General features: G+C 37.2%; 1 protein-coding gene across 6 annotated transcripts in view; it reads left to right on the top strand.

Moving 5' to 3' along the window:
- The window catches only part of Ntng1 (netrin G1), a 317901-nt gene that overhangs the window by 238796 nt on the left and 60005 nt on the right, over window positions 1-19100 (top strand). For all 6 annotated transcript variants that reach the window (XM_038311558.1, XM_038311555.1, XM_038311553.1 and 3 more), the window contains exon 4: window positions 9359-9385. In XM_038311558.1, the coding sequence (XP_038167486.1) occupies window positions 9359-9385 (27 nt within the window). The remainder of the gene's footprint in view (window positions 1-9358; window positions 9386-19100) is intronic.

Raw genomic sequence — 19100 nt, 5'->3', positions numbered from 1 at the left:
CCTTTGGTTTACTTGTAGGTATTTCTATAGCCTAGTGACATTTTAATTCTAGACACATCAGTGCATAGCCTCTCAATAGAGATCACCCACATCTGTGTGGGTGTGTACGTTTTTTTCCCAGGATGCGTTTACAATGCTCAGACAGGTACTGGGAGTCGCATGCTCTAGTGCTGCATATAAAGGGGTCAGCTTAGGTGTCTGCAGCTTTTTACACCACTTCTGTGAAATAAAAGGCTGAATACGATAATTTCTTAAATCCCTTTAAGATCTCAAACCTTTACCCACCTTTGATGTTTAGCTTGTGTTGGTTTTCCCACTCCCTTCTTTGTTAGTGTACTTTTATTTTCTACTACATCTATTTATTTTTTTCCAGAGCTTCATCGAGGTTGTTCAGAGAATGATTTAAGCCAATGGAATCTAAATTTCTAGTCCTTTAAATAAAGAAGTTCAATTTCAATTCTAGCTTTAAGCATTAAGGTTATATGCTTATTATTTTTATTTTTTATTGATTTTACTTAGCTCTACATTTTTCTGTTGCAGGAGCTCCTTCTGCTCCTTCAGCCAATAGCCGCTGAGATACCAGCCCATTGGGGTGTGGTCTCTCTTTTTAAAAATGCGGCCACAGTGTAGAGAACCCTGATGGCTCTTTGGCCTGGAGAGGGAGGGAGTGGGGGTATGGGTAGAGGGGAGGGGAGGGTAGGAGGAGGAGGAGGGGAGGAGATGGCAATTTTTAATAAAAAATAAACTGGAAAAAAATTAAAAAAAAAATGCGGCCACTTCCCTCCGCTCGCTCTCTGGCTTCCGGCTCCGCTTCTGACGACTAGGATCCCTTCCTGATTGCGCAGAGGGCTATTGTCTGGGATGGTGATCTGTAAGTTTTTTCCCCTTTAAATAAATAACCATTCTATTAATCATAATCCCAAACTGGTGTGGGATTGTTTGTGATTTACGCCATCATTTTTCTCTACTCCCCTCCCTACTCCTCCCATCCCCCTTTTTTTGCTGGGATTTTGATGGTCATTGCATTGAATCTGTAGATTGCTTTTGGTAAGATTGCCATTTTTATTATGTTAATTCTGCTTACCCAACAGCATGGGAGAGCTTTCCATTTTCTGGTATCTTGTTTAATTTCTTTTTTCAAAGATTTAAGGTTCTTGTCATACAAATATTTTACTTGTTTGGTTAGAGTTACTTTGAGATATTTTATGCTACTTGCGGCTATTGCGAAGGGTAATGATTCTCTGATTTCTTTCTCTGCCCATTTATCATCTGTGTAAAGGAGTGCTACTGATTTTTTTTGAGTTAATCTTGTTTATGAAAGTGTTTATGAATTGTAGAAATTCTTTGGTAGAATTTTTGGGGTCACTTATGTAAACTATCATATCATCAATAAATAGTGAGAGTTTGATTTCTTTTCTGATTTGTATCTGCTAGATCTCCTTTTGTTATCTTATTGCTCTAGCTAGGACCTCAAGAACTATACTGAATAGATATAGAGAGAGTGGACAACCTTGTCTTGTTTCAGACTTCAGTGCGATCGCTGGGAGTTTCTCTCCAGTTAGTTTGATGTTGGCTGTTGGCTTGCTGTATATTGCCTTTATTATGTTTAGGTATGTTCCTTGTATCCCTGCTCTCTCCAAGACCTTTATCATGAAGGGATGTTGTCTTTTGTCAAAAGCATTTTCGGCATCTGATGAGATGATCATGTGGCTTTTAGTTTTCAGTTTGTTTATATGGTAGATTACGTTGACAGATTTTCGTATGTTAAACCATCCCTGCATCTCTGAGATGAAGCCGACTTGATCATGGTGGATGATGGGCGTGATGTGTTCTTGGATTTGATTTGCCAGTATTTTATTTAGTATTTTTGCATCAATGTTCATGAGTGAGATTAGTCTCTAATTTTCTTTCTTAGGTGCTGGAGAGATAGCTCAGCAGTTAAGAGCACTGACTACCCTTCCAGAGGTCCTGAGCTCAATTCCCAGCAACCACGTGGTGGCTCACAACCACCTATAATGAGATCTGGTGGCCTCTTCTGGCCTACAGGCAGGATACTGTATGAATAAATAAATAAATTAATTAAAGAACAGCAAGTGTTTTTTTTTTTTTAATTCTCTTTCTTAGTAATATCTTTCTGTGGTTTGGGTATCAGGGTATTTGTAGCCTCATAAAAAGAGTTTGGAAATGTTCCTTCCATTTCTATTGTGTTGAAAAATTTGAGGAGTATTGGTATTAGTTTTTTGTTGAAAGTCTTGTAGAATTCTGAGCTGAAAACATATTGTCTTGGGCTTTTTTTGGTTGGGAGACTTTTGGTGACTGTTTCTATTTCTTTAGCAGTTATAGGTTTGTTTAACTTGCTTATCTGGTCTTGATTTCAGTTTGGTAAGTGATATTTATACAGAAAGTTGTCTATTTCCTTTAAGTTTTCCAATTTTGTAGAATACAGGTTTTCGAAATATGACTTGATGATCCTCTGGATTTTCTCTGTGTCTGTTGTTATGTCCCCCTTTTCATTTCAATTTTATTGATTTGTATATCCTTTCTCTGCCTTTTGGTTAGTTTGGATAAAAGTTTGCCTATTGTGTTGATTTTTCTCAAAGAACCAACTCTTTGACTCATTGATTCTTTGTATTGTTTTCTTTGTTTCTATTTTATTAATTTCATCTTTCAATTTGATTATTTTCTGTCATCTAGTTCTCTTGGGTGAGTTTGATTCCTTTTGTTCTAAAGTTTTTAAATGTTCTGTTAATTCACTAGTATGGGTCTTTTCTAGCTTCATTATGTAGGCATTTAATGCTATGAACTTTCCTCTTAACACTGCTTTTATTGTATCCCATAAGTTTGGGTATGCTGTGTGGTCATTATCATTGACTTTTAGGAAGTCTTTAATTTCTCCCTTTATTTATTCCTTGACCCATTGATAGTTCAGGTGAGCATTGTTTAATTTGCATGTATTTCTGGGCTTTCTGGAATTAGTGTTGCTTTTGAATTCTAGTATTAAGCCATGGTGATCTGATATGATAAATGGGGTTATTCCAATTTTTTTGTATCTGTTGAGGTTTGCTTTGTTACCAAGTATGTGGTCAATTTTTAAAAGGTCCCATGTGGTGCTTAGAAGAAGGCATATTCTTTTATGTTTGGTTGGAATATTCTATGGATGTCTGTTAACTCCATTTGAGTCATAGCATCTGTTAGTTCCCTTATTTCTCTGTTAACTTTTTGTGTGACTGACCTGTCCAATGATGAGAGTGGAGTGTTGAAGTCTCCCGCTATTAGTGTGTGGGGTTTAATGTATGATTTAAGCTTTAGAAATGTTTCTTTTACATATGAGGGTGCTCTTGTATTTGAGGCATAGATGTTCATTATTGAGATTTCCTCTTGATGGATTTTTCCTGTGAATTATATGCAATGTTCTTCTTTGTCTCTTTTGATTGACTTTAGTTTGAAGTTTATATTGTTAGGCATTAGAGTAGCTACACCTGCTTGTTTCTTAGGTCCATTTGATTAGAAATTTTTTCAACCATTTACTCTGAGGCAATATCTGTCTTTGATGTTGAGGTGTGTTTCTTGTATGCAGCAAAAGGATGGATTTTTCTTTTATAGCCAATCTGTTAGCCTGTGTCTTTTTATAGGTGAGTTGAGTCCATTTATATTAAGGGATATTAATGAACAGTGATTGCAATCTCCTCTTAATTTAGTTTCCGTTGTTGGTGATGTTAATTTGTGTGTTTTTCCCTTCTTTGGGATTTGATGCTGTGACATCATCAATTGTCTGTGGTTTTGTTGATGTAGCCAACTTCCTTGGGTTAGAGTTTTCTTTCTAGTACTTTGTGTAGGACTGAATTTGTGGCTAGGTATTGGTTAAATCTGGTTTTGTCATGGAACATCTTGATTTTCCTTCTATGGTGATTGAAAGTTTTGCTGGGTATAATAGTCTGGTCTGGCATACGTGGTCTCTAAATGTTTAACACTTGTCCAGGACCTTCTGGCTTTCTTTGTCTCCATTGAGAAGTCAGGTGTAATTCCGATGTCTGCTTTTATATGTTACCTAGCCTTTTTCTTTTGCGGCTCTTAAATTCTTTTTTTATTCTGTATTTTAATATTTTGATTATTATGTGATGAAGGGACTTTTTTGATCCAGTCTATTTGGTGTTCTGTGTGCTTCTTGTATCTTCATAGGCATATCTTTCTTTAGGTTGGGAAAGTTTTCTTCTATGATTTTGTTAAACATAGTTTTTGTGCTTTTGAGTTGAACTTCTCCTTCTATACCTATTATTCTTATGTTTGGCCTTTTCATGGTGTCCCATATTTTGGGTTAAGTTTTTGTTAGATTTAATGTTTTCTTTGACTGATGAGTCTATTTCCTTTATTTTATCTTCAGCACTTGAGATTCTCTCTTCCATCTCTTGTATTCTTCTGTTTATGCTTATGTTTTTGGTTCCTGATCATTTTCTCATGGTTTCTGTTTTTATAATTACCTCAGCTTGGCTTGTGTTTTCTTTATTGTCTCTATTTCAGTTTTCAAGTTTTGAATAGTTTCTTTTATATGTTTTATGGCTTTTTCTTGGTTTTCTTTAAGGGATTTGCTGATGTCTTCCAACCTCCATTTCTTTGAGGGAATTTCTTATTTCCTTTTTAAGAGTCTCAAACATTCTCCTGAAGTTATTTTTTTTAGGTCATTTGCTTCTGCTTCATTTATATTTGATTGTTCAAATCTTGCTGTCATAGGGCCATTAGATTTTACTGGTGTTGTGTTGCTCTTTGTGGTGTTGCGTGTGTTCTTACCTTGTCTACCCATCATTTCCTCTAATTGGTATAGTTGGGGCTGTCTGTGACTCTGGTGATCAATCTTCCAAGTGCTAGTGGCTCCAAAACTCAGATGGTTGCTCCTTGTGGTATAGTCAGTGCCACCGTTCCAGTTACCCCGTTGGTTACTCCATGTTCCTGGAGGTTGCTCGGTGTACACAGGGTTTGATCTGCTCCCCTGGAGTTCACTGTCTCAGTCCTCCGCTGGTCTAGGTTGCCAGGTCAGACCTGTTTCTGTAAATGCCCATCTTCTGGATTTGCTCCTCTGGAGGACTCTGGCTTAGGGTTGGTCCTGTAAAGGTCTCTGGCTCTAATCTACTCCCTTAGAGGTCCCAGACTTGGGTGAGCCCAAACCCTCAGAGGTCCTGGCTCAGGCCTCCTCCCTCAAAGGTCCCAGACTAACACGTGGACCCGCAGAGGTCACTGGATCCTGCCTACACCCTAGTAGGTCCCAGACTCATGCCTGGACCTGCAGAGGTCTCTGACTCTGGCCCACTCTCTCAGCAGTTGTTCCCCTGTACCTGCTCCTGTGCAGCTTACAGTCTCAGGCCTGCTCCAGCCTAGGTAGACGGCTCAGTCCCACTCCAGCAGAGCTCGCTGCAGCCTAGATCACTGGCCCAGTCCTGTTCCTGTGGAGTTCGCTGCCTCCTATATGCCTATTATTAAAGAAAAATTTTCTATATGTCCCCCAAAACATAAATTTGCCCATAGGTAATTTAGGGAAAATATAAACAAAAATATCAAAATGGTAATTAAAAGAGAAGAGATAAACAAAAAAACCTGTAAAGAAAATAGGAAATCCAATGACAAACAAATTCTCCAGCTGAGCACGAAGTTGGCCTTGACCCAGTGTTTCCTGAATGGCCAAGTAGTGAGAGGAACCTGTATGTTCAATACTTCTTCCCATCAGACCTTTATTCCCAGCCACTTGGGAGGCTGAGGCAGGAGGGTCACAGCATAAAGGTCTTCCTGGAGCAGGAAGTAAGTCATACTGAGCAACTTAATGAGACCTATCACAAAACTTGGAGTAGAAAGAGGACTGTAAAATAGCCCTGTGGTAAGCATTTGCCAAGCATGATAAAACCACACATCTGATCTCCAGAACAAATACAATGATACCTTGTGAAATTTTCTGTATCCTACTTTGCCCCAAGATAATATGAGAGACACAAAAAGCAAAAGGAAATGAGAGCTCCATCAGTGCTCTTAGAGAAACACAATTGAATTGCAGAAAAGTAGATAAATCCAACATGGAAGTCGGGACAAAGAGTTATAAGATCATGGAGAGAACAACCAACATGATGTTATGAAGAAGGAAGACAACATTTATGAGCTCAGTTTCAAAGATAAAGCAATTCTTTACACAAAAGTTATCACATTAAGGATAGCATGACAAGGAAAAAGAAAGAGCCAACATGTGCCTAGACAATTTCTCTGAGCACAATCTGAGGCATACTATCACTTATGATTGTAGTGACCATTGTACGATGTGGTCAGATCTCTGCATTCAATTTTATAGAACCTGAAGACACCTTCCTTTCTACTTCTAGACCTCCCTGCATCATGTTTTGAGTTCTTCAACTGTCCACAGACAACCAAAAGAAAGGAGCTTTGACATTAAAATAGGAACCATTAGGAGAAAATATCACTTGGAAATAGATTAATGGGCATACCTTGGTGTTCAGATGTATTCAATTTCAAAACTCTTTATTCAAATGAGCAGTTTAAAAATCTTTTCTGAGCAATTACCATTTTTACAGACATGGAATAAAAAATGACTCATCTGGCAATACCTCAAAAAACAACAACTCACAGAATGAAGAAGAGCCTGAATTCTAAGCATCCAGTATTAGGTAATAGCATCTTCCTGAGGAAACTAGAATCTCACAATAGTCATGATTGGCACTGCGAGGACACTTGGGATGAGCAAGGTTCCCCTACATGTATGGCCCCAGCGGAACAAACACACTTTTGCATCTCTCTGAAGCATCCTACAGAAGCAAGCACTGCAGTAAGCCACCTTGCAAGTTGTTCATTACTGGGCCTGGTGGAACTCCCTGAGCAGTTCACCTTGCATTTATACAGGGCTCTCTGCTTCTGTGGAAGTTTGAAAACACATGAAGAGTATCTCCCTGCTAGCTCAACTTCCATTTGCTTTGATGGATTGCAAACAGGCAAGCAGTGCCTTGCATGAGAGAAGCGTTTTCAATCATAAGGAAATTCTGAGCTTCTGCAATTGATACTAAAATTATGATGCTGCCATCACACCTCACTCAGTGGGGAATTTGCAAAAATGGAAAAAAAACATTCAGTACCAAGTCAATGTCACATTGCAGTAAAGAGAGTTGACTAAAGTCTTGGCCTTAGAGTCTAGCTGTCCTTTGCAGAAATCATAATCAGCTTAAAATTCATTTCATAGGAGAGTTAAAATATGGAATTCAGTTTTCCAATTTTGATTGAACAGAGATGAGTAATTAAGCTGAAGTATTATAAACTCCAAGGACTTAGGGGCTGAGGACATGGCTCAGCAGGTAAAGTGCTTGCCGCACAAGCATGAGAATCTGGGTTTAGATCCCCAGTACCCACATAAAAGATTGGCCCAGTGACATATGCTGGCAAACTTAGCACCAAGAGAGAGGGCAAGATAGACACAGTACAGAGGCCCACTTGTTAGCTGTCCAGCCAAAACTGTGAGATTCAAGTTGAGTGAGGAACCGTGTCTTCAAATATGCCATGGGAAGGAACAGAGGAAGATACCTAACTCTAACCTCTGCCTTCTGTGTGTGCAACCTGACGTGTCTCCCGTACACACATACACATGTACAAATATGTGCAATAATCTCAATAACAAAGTAAGTCAACTACAAGCATCTAAAATGAAGAGATCTTTTAATATCTTTAAGTAAGACTCTATCCTTTCCTTTTTACTGGGATTTTAAATACATCATAATAACCCTTTATTCTATAGTCTCCCTTTTCTCACAGGGCCACAGGGAAAAAACACAGCTTTATTTTAAAGGCTACAAAGCTAGAAGTCTCAGAAAAAGGTCCAGTGATCAGTTCAGTTATGTAGAGGGCAGTTGTTGGAAGATAAGTGTTAAAATAGAAGCCTAACGATTCTGACCGTTTGACCTGTGAGTATACTTCAGCGATGTGAAGAACACAACCAACCAACTCATTAACCGTTATTATTTATTGGTTGCATAACTAATATCAGACATGATTTAGGATTATCTTGTTCAATACTCACAGTAGCCCGATGCAGTAGATATGATTGGCCCCGTCTCAGATGAGGAAACAGGCTTGCTTGAGTCAGCTAAAAATCATCTAACTAACCAGAGTAGCGATGCAGGACTCCAACTCAGGACTGCATGTAGATGCAGTCTATATCTACATCTAGATGCAACTACATCTCATTTGCACCCATGCAGAAACCATAAACTGTTTTTCAAGAGGTAAACCTCTGATATGTAATCAGCAATATCTACCACAGAGCTGCTTCATGAGCAAGCTAAGACAGTAAGAGCAACTATTTCAAAAAGACTACATATGAAATGATGGTCTACATGCTTTCCATACACACACACACACACACACACACACACACACACACACACACACACACACATATATATATATATATATATATATATATATATATATATATATAATGTTTATCACAAACAGAGAGATAGGAAAGTAAGTGAGCATTGAGATTATAGGGAACATGCCCAAGATCAAAAGTTGGTAAGAATTTAGGAGTCAGAGCCATCCTTTGAATTCCATGTCTGGCTGATGAGACTCTGCACCTGGTAAAAGTACTACACGTTTGGTAGGAGGCATAATGTGGATGCAGACTACATGTGTGTCCACATTTCTAAGACATCAAGCCAAACCACTAAAATAGTTTCACCAGCTTAGCATGACTTGTAAATCAAAGAAAAGCTGAATAATCAGTGAAGGCCATGATCAATATGAACGATATAATGTATTCTTGAATTATTCTGCTCAATTAAGTTTTCATTACAGAGTTTAATCCACATATCTGACAAGTAAAGGAGGAATAAAAAGGATGACTATGTGAAATTAATCAAATAAACTGTCAAATAATTTTTCAGCAGCTAAATCATGTACCTCGTAACAGATTTAAAGAGACCTACTGCACATGCAAATGCATTTGCACAGGTGTCCAAGGTGTATATTTTGTGGTCAGATCAAAAACCTAGCTTAATACTGCTTGGAGCCATATGGAATTAATCCAATAATCATGAATACGCACAAAATGTTTGATGTCACTAGGTACCCTTGCTCCAGTGATTAAAAGTAAACAGTAACTTTTCAATTCTGATGAACTTAAAAACTCAAGAATAAATGCAAAAGATTTCAGTGTGTGTATACATACATATATGCATATTTTATAGAAAGTTTTTATACTAATTTCTAATAATTGGAGTCACCAAGTGACGCATTTTCTAAGACTTACAGTAAGTTAAAGATGTCACATAGCATATAGCTAACTGTTCTTTATTGTTCTGTTTTGTTTCCTCTGCAGGCATCCCCAGCATTTCCAGTATTGGTAGTAAGTAAAATAATCACCAACCCAAACCAAGGCTAGCTTTGCTTTGTTGTTCGGCTCCTCAGAGCTCTTTTCTCATGTCCATTTCTGATGCAATAGAGCATTATCTATTGGGATTTAAGTTTCCTGCTGGTTTTAGGTACTGGTGCATGGAGAACACAGACGAAACAGTGGCTCGTGCACAGCTCTTCTGTAGATGTGCAATGCCTACTTTCCTAATGACTTTGGATTCATGAAGGCCACCTGAGCAGAGACCTGAATGGAGAAGCAATTGCTTAGATAAATACATCTTGTCTTATATACAGTCCTTTGTCATACTTAGTGACCAACAACAGATTGCACTCTCTTTTTAGGACCAAGTATAAATGTCAAATGTAACTGGGAGAAGAAGAGAATGAGTGCCTATGAATGTCCTAAGTATGTTCAGGACAATGCTTTCCAACATCACTGCTTTGAGCATGGCCACAAGAGGGTCAGGTTGCAGCTCTTCTTTCTGTCTGAATTAGTGCATCCCCACCCAAGGCTGGAAATATTCATTACGAATGTACACTATACCATATCAGAGCATAATTTCTTACAGTTTTTTTTTTTTTTACAGCATGCCCTTGATGACCAAGGGTAAAAACCTTAGAGCCACTGCTCAGTCACTGATTTAGAAATAAAATACTAAAGAAACCTCAACTATGGACTGTAAACGAAAAGAACACTGGTCCCTATGATGGTCACTCATCAAAGGCTTGTGTCCTAAGAATTGTGCCAGGGAGAATGTTTACAGTGTAAATAACAGCAGATGAAGCATGGCCAAACCCAACACTTTTCTAAAAGCAATACTCTGACAATTTGGATAGGAAACTTGCCACTTCTTATACATGCAAGGCCAGCTCTTCTAACTGATAAATCAGCCCAGTTTACTTAAACTTGTGAGTAGACCCAGACACTTATTTGTTAAGCACTAGACATGTGGAATGCCATGAAAATCAGTTGCTCTGTAATCAGAAGCAGCATTTACAACCACTTTGACACAAACCTACACTAGTAGCACTGTCTTTGTGATCTTACAAAAGCGGTCTTGGGGCTGCCATGCCAATGAGGATGTTCAGCTCTAATGTTCCTGCCATGGTGCTTGGCATTTGCCCAGGTATGTAGCTCCAAGTGCTCCTTTCAGGCCTTGACAGCTATTCTTGAAGAACGTTAAAGCAGAGGGAACCAGAAGGGCTCTCGTGATCTGGTGTGCCCAGAGTTTCAGAAATGGATGAGTGGAAAAGTAGTTCTTTGGTGCCGGGATGTGTTTTTGTTCTGAGAGCCAGTTGTGTGTTGCATGGACCTCTGACCGTACCTGCTCACTCCACATCTCATCTGGCCGCCTCCACCCCATCCCCCATCTTTGAGCATCAGCAGATGTTGACCTTTTACACACAGAATCAGGAAATTCCAGTTTTGTTTTGCACAGTTAAATTTTGAAATCAGCGGTGACCTGAAAGGATGTTATACCGTTCCTTTGGAAGATGGAATAATCTTTATTATTGGGAACCTGAGAAAATTTTACGGCTAATAATCTGTGACAAAACTTTATAACTCAAAATGATAGTCCATAGCCCGGACACCTCTGGCTATTCATCTTAGAGCACAATGGGTGGGTTGTTTTGTTTTGTTTAATTTCTAATAAGCAAGATGGAAAAGCATTCAGGGATCATCCTGTATCACACAAGAATAGCTTGCCTGTTCCCTGGCTTTTAAGGTAAAGAGATTTATCATAACACCATAAAACACCATATTATCTTCCAGGTGTCTTTAATAGCATTAGCAAGTTCCTTCTTTGTGGCCCTACACAGTACTTGCTGTGTGCACTGGTGAATTCCTTTCTTCTCCACAGGGAGAGAATTCACATGACAATGATTCATTGCCAGGCCTAGAAGGTACAGAGGGGATGGGCAAATGTTTTCAAAGTACAAAGTAGAGAGGAGGAAGCTGCTTGGATATTTAGCTATGTCTGGGCATTTTCCAGGGCTTCTCTTTTCACGCCAAAGAAGCAATCAATGTATACAATTCCATTCACTGTCTAGGAAGATCCTGTTGTAACAAATGAAGCACCCATGAGGCTCTGATCATCAAAGTATTTTTCGTGGAAAATAAATGATGTATATTATCGATGTGAGCTATTGATGTACATAACCATAAGTTTACATACATATGCTATATTTTACAATGGCTGGGGGATTGAGCTCTAATAGACTTCAGTATAGATTTCATATTGTCAGCATCAGCATTAAGAATCAAACACATGGACAGAATAGCTATCCTTTCTGATCATCTGCTAAACATATTTTTAAAACAAATTTCCCATCAAGGCCATTTGTACCTGCTGCTGTCTGTCTACTAGGAAATAGGTTCCTCAAGCACCTCAAGGGCACATCAGTCATTTTGATGTGCTTTGACCCATGGCTAAAAAAAATTACTAATGATATTGCCAGCAATTAATGGATCCCAAAATAAATCTGTAGTCATTTGAGCTTTGTGACCATTGTTTCTATTTAACTTCATATGATAACTATTCATATGGACATAATTCAAAATTTTAGTCAAGTGAACATTTGTTGATGCTGATGATCTAAATTAATAAATGGTTTATTATGGGTGTTTATTGTTTATTGTGAAAACTTAATCATTATCTTCTAATGTATATTACCTAATTCTCAGTACGGCCACACAAAAAGTTACACTAATCGTGTTAAACGATGTATTATACAGAGTATAATTAGGCTGACAAGAACTGTCCTAATGTTTAATAGCTTTGTGGGGGTGTTATTATTTCTTACAAAGACAGATGATAAATGAGTCAAATGTGAAAGGTAAATCCTCCAGAGGATGAAATATGACATCAAGAAAGTTTATTTTAAAAATACTTGGAATTTTTAAATAAACACAAAAATACATAAAAGAAAAATAGTGATGTAGATGGCCTGCAACCCTATCTATTATTTTTCCTAAATAACTTTCATTTGGCTGAAACAATAGCTGCACAATGCATATAACAATGATGGAGCTGTTTGACATCCCCTCCCCCACGGCCCATTTATTAAATTTGAAACAACAATTTACTTAAGGGAAATATCTCATTCTCCTGTTTTCTCTTATAATGAGCATTGCCTTCATCACAGAGTTAAGAATTCATCTCTAATTTGATTTAATTGGCAGGACTATTAAACAAGGGAAATGCTACCTGCAGTGATCCATCAGCCTGTTGAGAAAGCCCAGAAATGTTTTCATACTTGAGAACATTTGATGCCAGTTGGAGACCTTGTAAATGTTGTTTTCCATACAGCATCCAAATATTTTTGTGAAGTACTGATTTGTTGTAGAAATTTGAATGGTGAGAAGGAAAAATAACAAGGTTAATCATTTACCCACCCAAGGGTTATTAATAATCATGTTCACTCTATTCAGAGAGCTGCAGTGTCTGTTTGATTTTCCCCTTTGTTTTAATACTTCTAAATCCCCCAAATAAAAGTTCCATTGAATTGCCCTTTAACTAATTAGATTTTATATAATGAGGGAAAAATTATCAGGCTAGTGTAGCAACATGGCAAATTGCATGGTGTGCTACATTAATTTTGAACTGTTTGCTGATGTTCTAGAAAGAAAGCTAAGGTCTCGGGTGTAATGCCTTTTGGGACTGTTTTATCGTGTACCCAGTATCCTCATCACAGATCCATTTCATATTTGTGTAACTAGCATTTCATATTCATGAAACCTTTGTTGTTATCCTAAAATTGAATGAACATTAGGACATGGCTGCCTTTTTAATCCCAAAAAAACATCAAATATTCCAGTGAGAGGCTAAGAATCCCCCAGTTACAAGAAGAAGAATTTGAGAGGTACCAATCTTTATTGACAACAATTGCCCATCTTGAACCATTGACTCTTTTATGTTTTGACCTTTGCCTAGTCAATTTTGAAATGTCAATCCACTTTTTAAGTGTGAGCTAAAATCTCTACCTTTGCTAGTTGTCTTTGCAGGATAGGATGTTTTTTAGATAGAAGATGTGTCAAGTTTCCTATAATGAACCCTCAAACAGATTACTGTGAATCCTTTAAGAATGTGCCAATTAATGACTTCTTGGATTACAAGTCTTCTTGGGGTGCCAATGGGAAGCCAACCAACTGACCATTCTACCTCCTGGGAAAAGTTATGCAGAAGTATATGGTTTGAATTATAGGGACATGTTCCCCAAGTTTCTATTGAGTTCTGTTTTACAAATGGTAAATCTGAGTCAGCTCAGAGTGGCCAAGTAACCTTTCCAAAGTACTATGAGCAGGACTGCCTATCTGACTTCATAGCATTAAATGAAGTGGAAGAGATTATATAAAGAAAAAAATCTGGATTTATTGACTCCTGCCAAGACTCTTTCTATGTAGTTAAGAAATCCCTTGATTACTGACTTGACCCATTTCTGTACAGAGAGCCACAGATTTTGGAGAAAAATGGAATTATTTTGCTGGCACTTCACTGTGCTGTTAGCAGAACATACAAGCATGGTAAATGAGGACAGAGGATCACAAACCTTTGCCCCAATAAAGCATGTGGTTCCTCTACATACAGCTTCCCAATAGACTTAGCAGAATGTGAATATATAAATTCTGGGCTACTATAGATGTATGTGAGCTATGCAAATTATGTAAGATGCTTACACATACTCCTTGAGAATAAACCAATCTTTTTATCATTTTACAGTAAAATGCAGGTAACTGTGTCATCCCAAGGAGAGACCTCCTCCTATGACATTAAATTTATCTCTCCTCCCATAAGCTTGATGATGCTATGTGTCTGCTATGTGTCTCAGAAGTAAGCAAGATTACATTCAAGAGAATTTCTCCTTAAGAGCTTTGAGATCTTCTATAGACACTTTCAAAGGACATCCATAGTGCCTTTTGAAGATTTCCCATGGAACACTAGCAATGATTATATAAATACAGAATGACCCTGTGGTATTATTCCCAACCAATTTACCCTTCATATTCCCTTGGACGTGTGCTTAATGAAGGTTCACCAGCATCTTTCCTGTAACAGCTTATATTATGGTGGTGTTTCTGAACCAAAAGATTATATTAACATTAGTGCTATTAATATATTGGAAGAACAACTCATCTAATTTACCTTACACATGAATCAAATAATGACTAGTTTCCAACTCTTACCTTAAACCTTCTACCATGCCCTTAACAGTAGCATCCCAATTGTTTAGAGCACCATAGTATGAGATAGTATATGACGAATATTCTAGAAAAAAGTCAGTACATTTGCTCCTTGATTGGAAAGAATGGTCAGTTTATCCAGGCCTTAAAGACTGTTTACAAATGAATCTCACTTTCCTTTTCTGCTTAGTGAATATCACATGATAGAATATTTTATGGCAATCTTACCTTCAAAACTTGATTATATCAATCAACAGTCTTTAGTTTCTGCTTCAAGATTGCTTTTCAGCTTGATTCACTAAGGTGTAGGGACTAGATGGTCAGCTTTAGCAATTCTAACATGTTTTTTTCAATTTACAATGCAGATACTTTTCCTTGGGAAACAAAAGAGAGAAACAAATGTTCTTCCTGATTCTCATTTTTATACCATGAATCTCAATTTTTCTAATTCATGAAAATGGATTTCAAGTGTTACAACCAAATTGTTTTAGAATTTCTCACAAGGATTTTGTTAACAAAAAGAATCCAGAAAATCAACATATCTGAATCATTTGCTAAGCTAATGAGTTTCCAAACAAAAATGTGGATATTACCATCCTTATATTGTGAAAGGTTGAAATCTAATATTTATCAGAATTTGGGAGATAACTTGTCATTCTGAGCAGAAGAGTTCATTGACACCATCTAGATGCAGATTATTCTCTAGAGCAAGCTACATGTTCATGAGCCTTATACGGATCAGAATAACTTGCTTTGGGAAAAATGAAGGCAAAAAAGAATAGGGGAGCGCATTCTTCTCCATACTCTGAGTCTGTCTGGAAGAACATTTATACTAATTATTAATTATTGATCTCTATTTCCATACTAATAGCTACTGGACATGCAACGCCATTTTTGCCATTTTTGCCATTTTACCAATAAGAAAACTTAGACTTAGAGAAATTAAGAACTTATAAAGTGGTAGAATTTGAGGTCTGCTTATGTGTACCATATTTTATATAAGTTTCCCCTTAATAGCTATTTTCTAGGCTCCTAATAGGTAATTTGAAATCTAAAATAACAATAGGGTAATTGTAACCTATGTATATTTCAGATATTAACACATCACTTATCTTTAAAGATGCCTTTTGTGCTATGTATGTTATGTTCTCCTTATCATGTACATAGGCATCTGTGAAGTCCAGTTAAGGAGGTAGCATAGTGAGACATCAGTCTATTGTCCCGTATGACCCAGTGCCACTGAAGTTTATGACTAAGTGTTTGACCATCTGCAAATGGTGATCTCTTTCCCACAGTGCTTCCTAAGCTCTGATGAAGGAGTTCCTCTGACAGTGAAAAGGTCCACAACCAAAGCATACAGCAGTCCTATCCTCTCACGGAGGGAGCTCTAAAGAGCAAATGTGTTATCCTATTAGGCTTCCTCCTTCCATAAACTTCAGTATGATCATGTTAAACCACAAGGGAACCTCTGGAGTGACAGACTTGTCAGCTGAAAGAAATCTTGGAGTCCACTTGTCCAGCATCTTTGTCTTAAGTATAAGGAAAATGGAATTCTGGCAAATTAAGAGCCAGATAGCTGTTAAGTGGTACAGCTGAGACCAGAATTCCTCGTATGACTCTCAGGGCCATTTGCCTCGTAATGAAGCACCATTCTGAGATCTAGAGATTCTCCTAGCTGATTGGAGAATAAAATGAAATCAATAAATTTGCAGCGGTTTTCCCAATACAGCACAAGTTCTTCTGGCGTACTGCAAGACTGTGCTGTCTGCACTGTTTATCTATTTGTAACAAGTAGTCCAATGGCTAAGAATTCTCAGAGGCTTCATTACATTTGGATTTGATAAGATGGAATGCATCTCAATTATGCTATCTGTACCCTTTCCAATGAGCCTAATTCACTTCAGGGAATTAAGTATTTGTTATTACTTATTTAATCTTTAACTTAATGCCAGGTTATTAAAAGAAGCAAAAGAATAAGAGAATAATATGATAATTTTTATTGTTTTCTAAGTTGGCCTTGAAATTATAAAACAAGGTATTCTTTTAAAATTTAAGATGTAATATCAATTTTTTTAAAAAAATCTTGTGTTTGACCAAATATATAAGCACATATGAATAGACAGTAACCAGATATTTGAGTTTGAAAGCCACGGATGTTAATACCCATTTCTCAGGATGTTTTTACTCCCTGAAAAGGACACATAACATATACTATTTACCCTATTGGATGATTGGTATAAGGAGTTGTCCATCGTTCAGGAAGGCTAGCAACCCTACATAACAACAGCTATTAGGGGAAAAAGACTTCTAATTATATTTTCAGGCAACAACAATTATTTCCATTGCCCAAGAAGCTATCTTAGTACATAATATGGGGGAGATAAATGATATTCTATGCAGAATTATAGTCAGGGAACAGATAATAATGACTGTCCACCTTGTGAATCCCATACAGGTCAGGTAAATTATTGATACTAAGTTCAAGAAAGACCAATAAACTGTAACCTCAAATTCCCAGAACAAAAAATAAATCACAAAAACAAAGAAAAGATTTACCTAAACTAAAATAGACATCTAATATATTCAAATAGGGAATAAAATTTAATTCATGAAATGAGTTGCTAAAATGTACTTATGAACTGTTATAAAATTGCTTACATTTCTGTCATTCTTTAGGACAGACTTTCACGTCATAACCTGCAGCTGGCTTAGGGTTGACTGTGTAGCTAGGCTTGGATTTATCTCATAGAAACTTTCAAGTCTTTAGCTCCCAGGTTCTCAGATTATAGGCATGCACTATTATGCCTGAAGAATTTCTTAAACTTCTTAATAAAAATCTATTAAGAGAATAATGAATTAGATGGCTGTGTTTATTTCACCAAAGCACAGCCATTAAATACTAAGCATTACAGTTATCAACACTTCCCCTATTTATGGCCTTTGTTTGCCTCTCACGAAACTAATACTAAATTTGGTGCTAACAATATAAGTAACTAAAATAATACTAGTTAAATAAAATATTTTAAATGAACTATTTTGGCACAACTCTCTCAAAATGTAAATGTACAGCTTCCCAAAGCCTATCATCAAAGGCATTCAGACTTATTCCCCTAATTCAGTACCTACCCAGGATCAGCATGGTGAAATGGAAGTCTGCAACCTCTGAATCTCCAGTCTGTCTGGCATACATGTTGCCAAGTATTTGATTATTGAACAAAGCCCAGATAGAAATGCAGAAAAATATGACATTGTTTTTCTGGTCATAAATTTTGATAGCTATTGTAATACAAAGGTTTCCTTTGTGTGGAACCAGAGGAGGACGGAGCTGTGGCACCAGTGGGTCTGTGAGACTAGGTTTCCCAACAAGTTAGCCAGAGGAATAGGAAAGTTCCATGTCTTGCAAGAATGTTATTTGCTATAATCTAATGATGGAGGAAGCAATCTGATAATACCTGTTTACAGTAGCCCAGCCACTTGATATCAATTCCTCAATTATTAGATACTTACCGAAGGTCTCTCAAAGGCTTTGTCCATCTTTGAAGAGATCTAATCTAATCAGGGAGACAAAAAGGAGATCTATGAAATTTTAACTAGCAGTACTAAAACTCATTCCAGGACACATTACCAAGGAGATGTCAGGATCACCCACAGTAATGCGCAGAGGCAAGACAGAGTCACAGCTGCCCTGAGGACTGGGTGATCCCAAAGGATGATACACGAGACATGTGTCTCTGAGCTGGCTTTAATGAATGAGATTCAATCATGAAATAACTGCTTTACTAGCCTTGATCTTTGCACTTAACAAAACTGTCAGATTCAGATCATCGAGTCTTAAACGTGGAGGGTTTCTTCCCTTCTGTATAGTATTTGAGGCTTTACAACCTAAAGCAGAATTGATATTATTAAATAAAGCCATGCCCTCAATTCAATTATCTCCTATTTATAATAAGTAACTTTAGAAATGTATTTCAAGGAAAAAATCATGAAAATATACCCATAAATACAAGGCTTAGAAGTGTTTGGAGGACCCTTTAGCAAGACATCAGTAATTCCTTCTCTCCTTCTCTGAGAAATTGCATGCATAAAAACAGGAAATAGATCTACTTCCTGTCAGAGATAATGGCTCACACTTAAAACATACCACAGAGGATCTCTCATGAAAGACTAATGCAACCAGTCCATATCTGTAAATATAAATTGAGTAGAATGGAAACTTCAAGTGAGAAATGATTTCTTTAGTGTTATCTTCTAGCTTCAGGCTCCAGCTTTATATCAGTTTGGATTGCCGAAGTCCCTGTTTGGTTATTTCTGTAAGAACACTCTACTTATTTCCAAAGTAAATGCAAACCTTTGTTAAAGAAGTAGCTATATAAATAATGTCCATTCAATGTTTTAGGAGTCATCAATTGCTTGTTCTTGTTTGGTGTGGAAGTCATGTTTTGTTTAAGTGCATCACAACCAAGTAAAAAAAAAAACCAGGCATGTGTTTGGTGTCTTTGTCCATGTAGATATATTTCTGTTCAGC

Source organism: Arvicola amphibius, chromosome 14, assembly GCF_903992535.2.
Source record: "Arvicola amphibius chromosome 14, mArvAmp1.2, whole genome shotgun sequence".
In the NCBI taxonomy this organism is placed as follows: Eukaryota; Metazoa; Chordata; class Mammalia; order Rodentia; family Cricetidae; genus Arvicola; species Arvicola amphibius.
The sequence above is the reverse complement of the archived record's forward strand: the minus strand, read 5'-3'. Positions and strand labels throughout refer to the sequence as shown.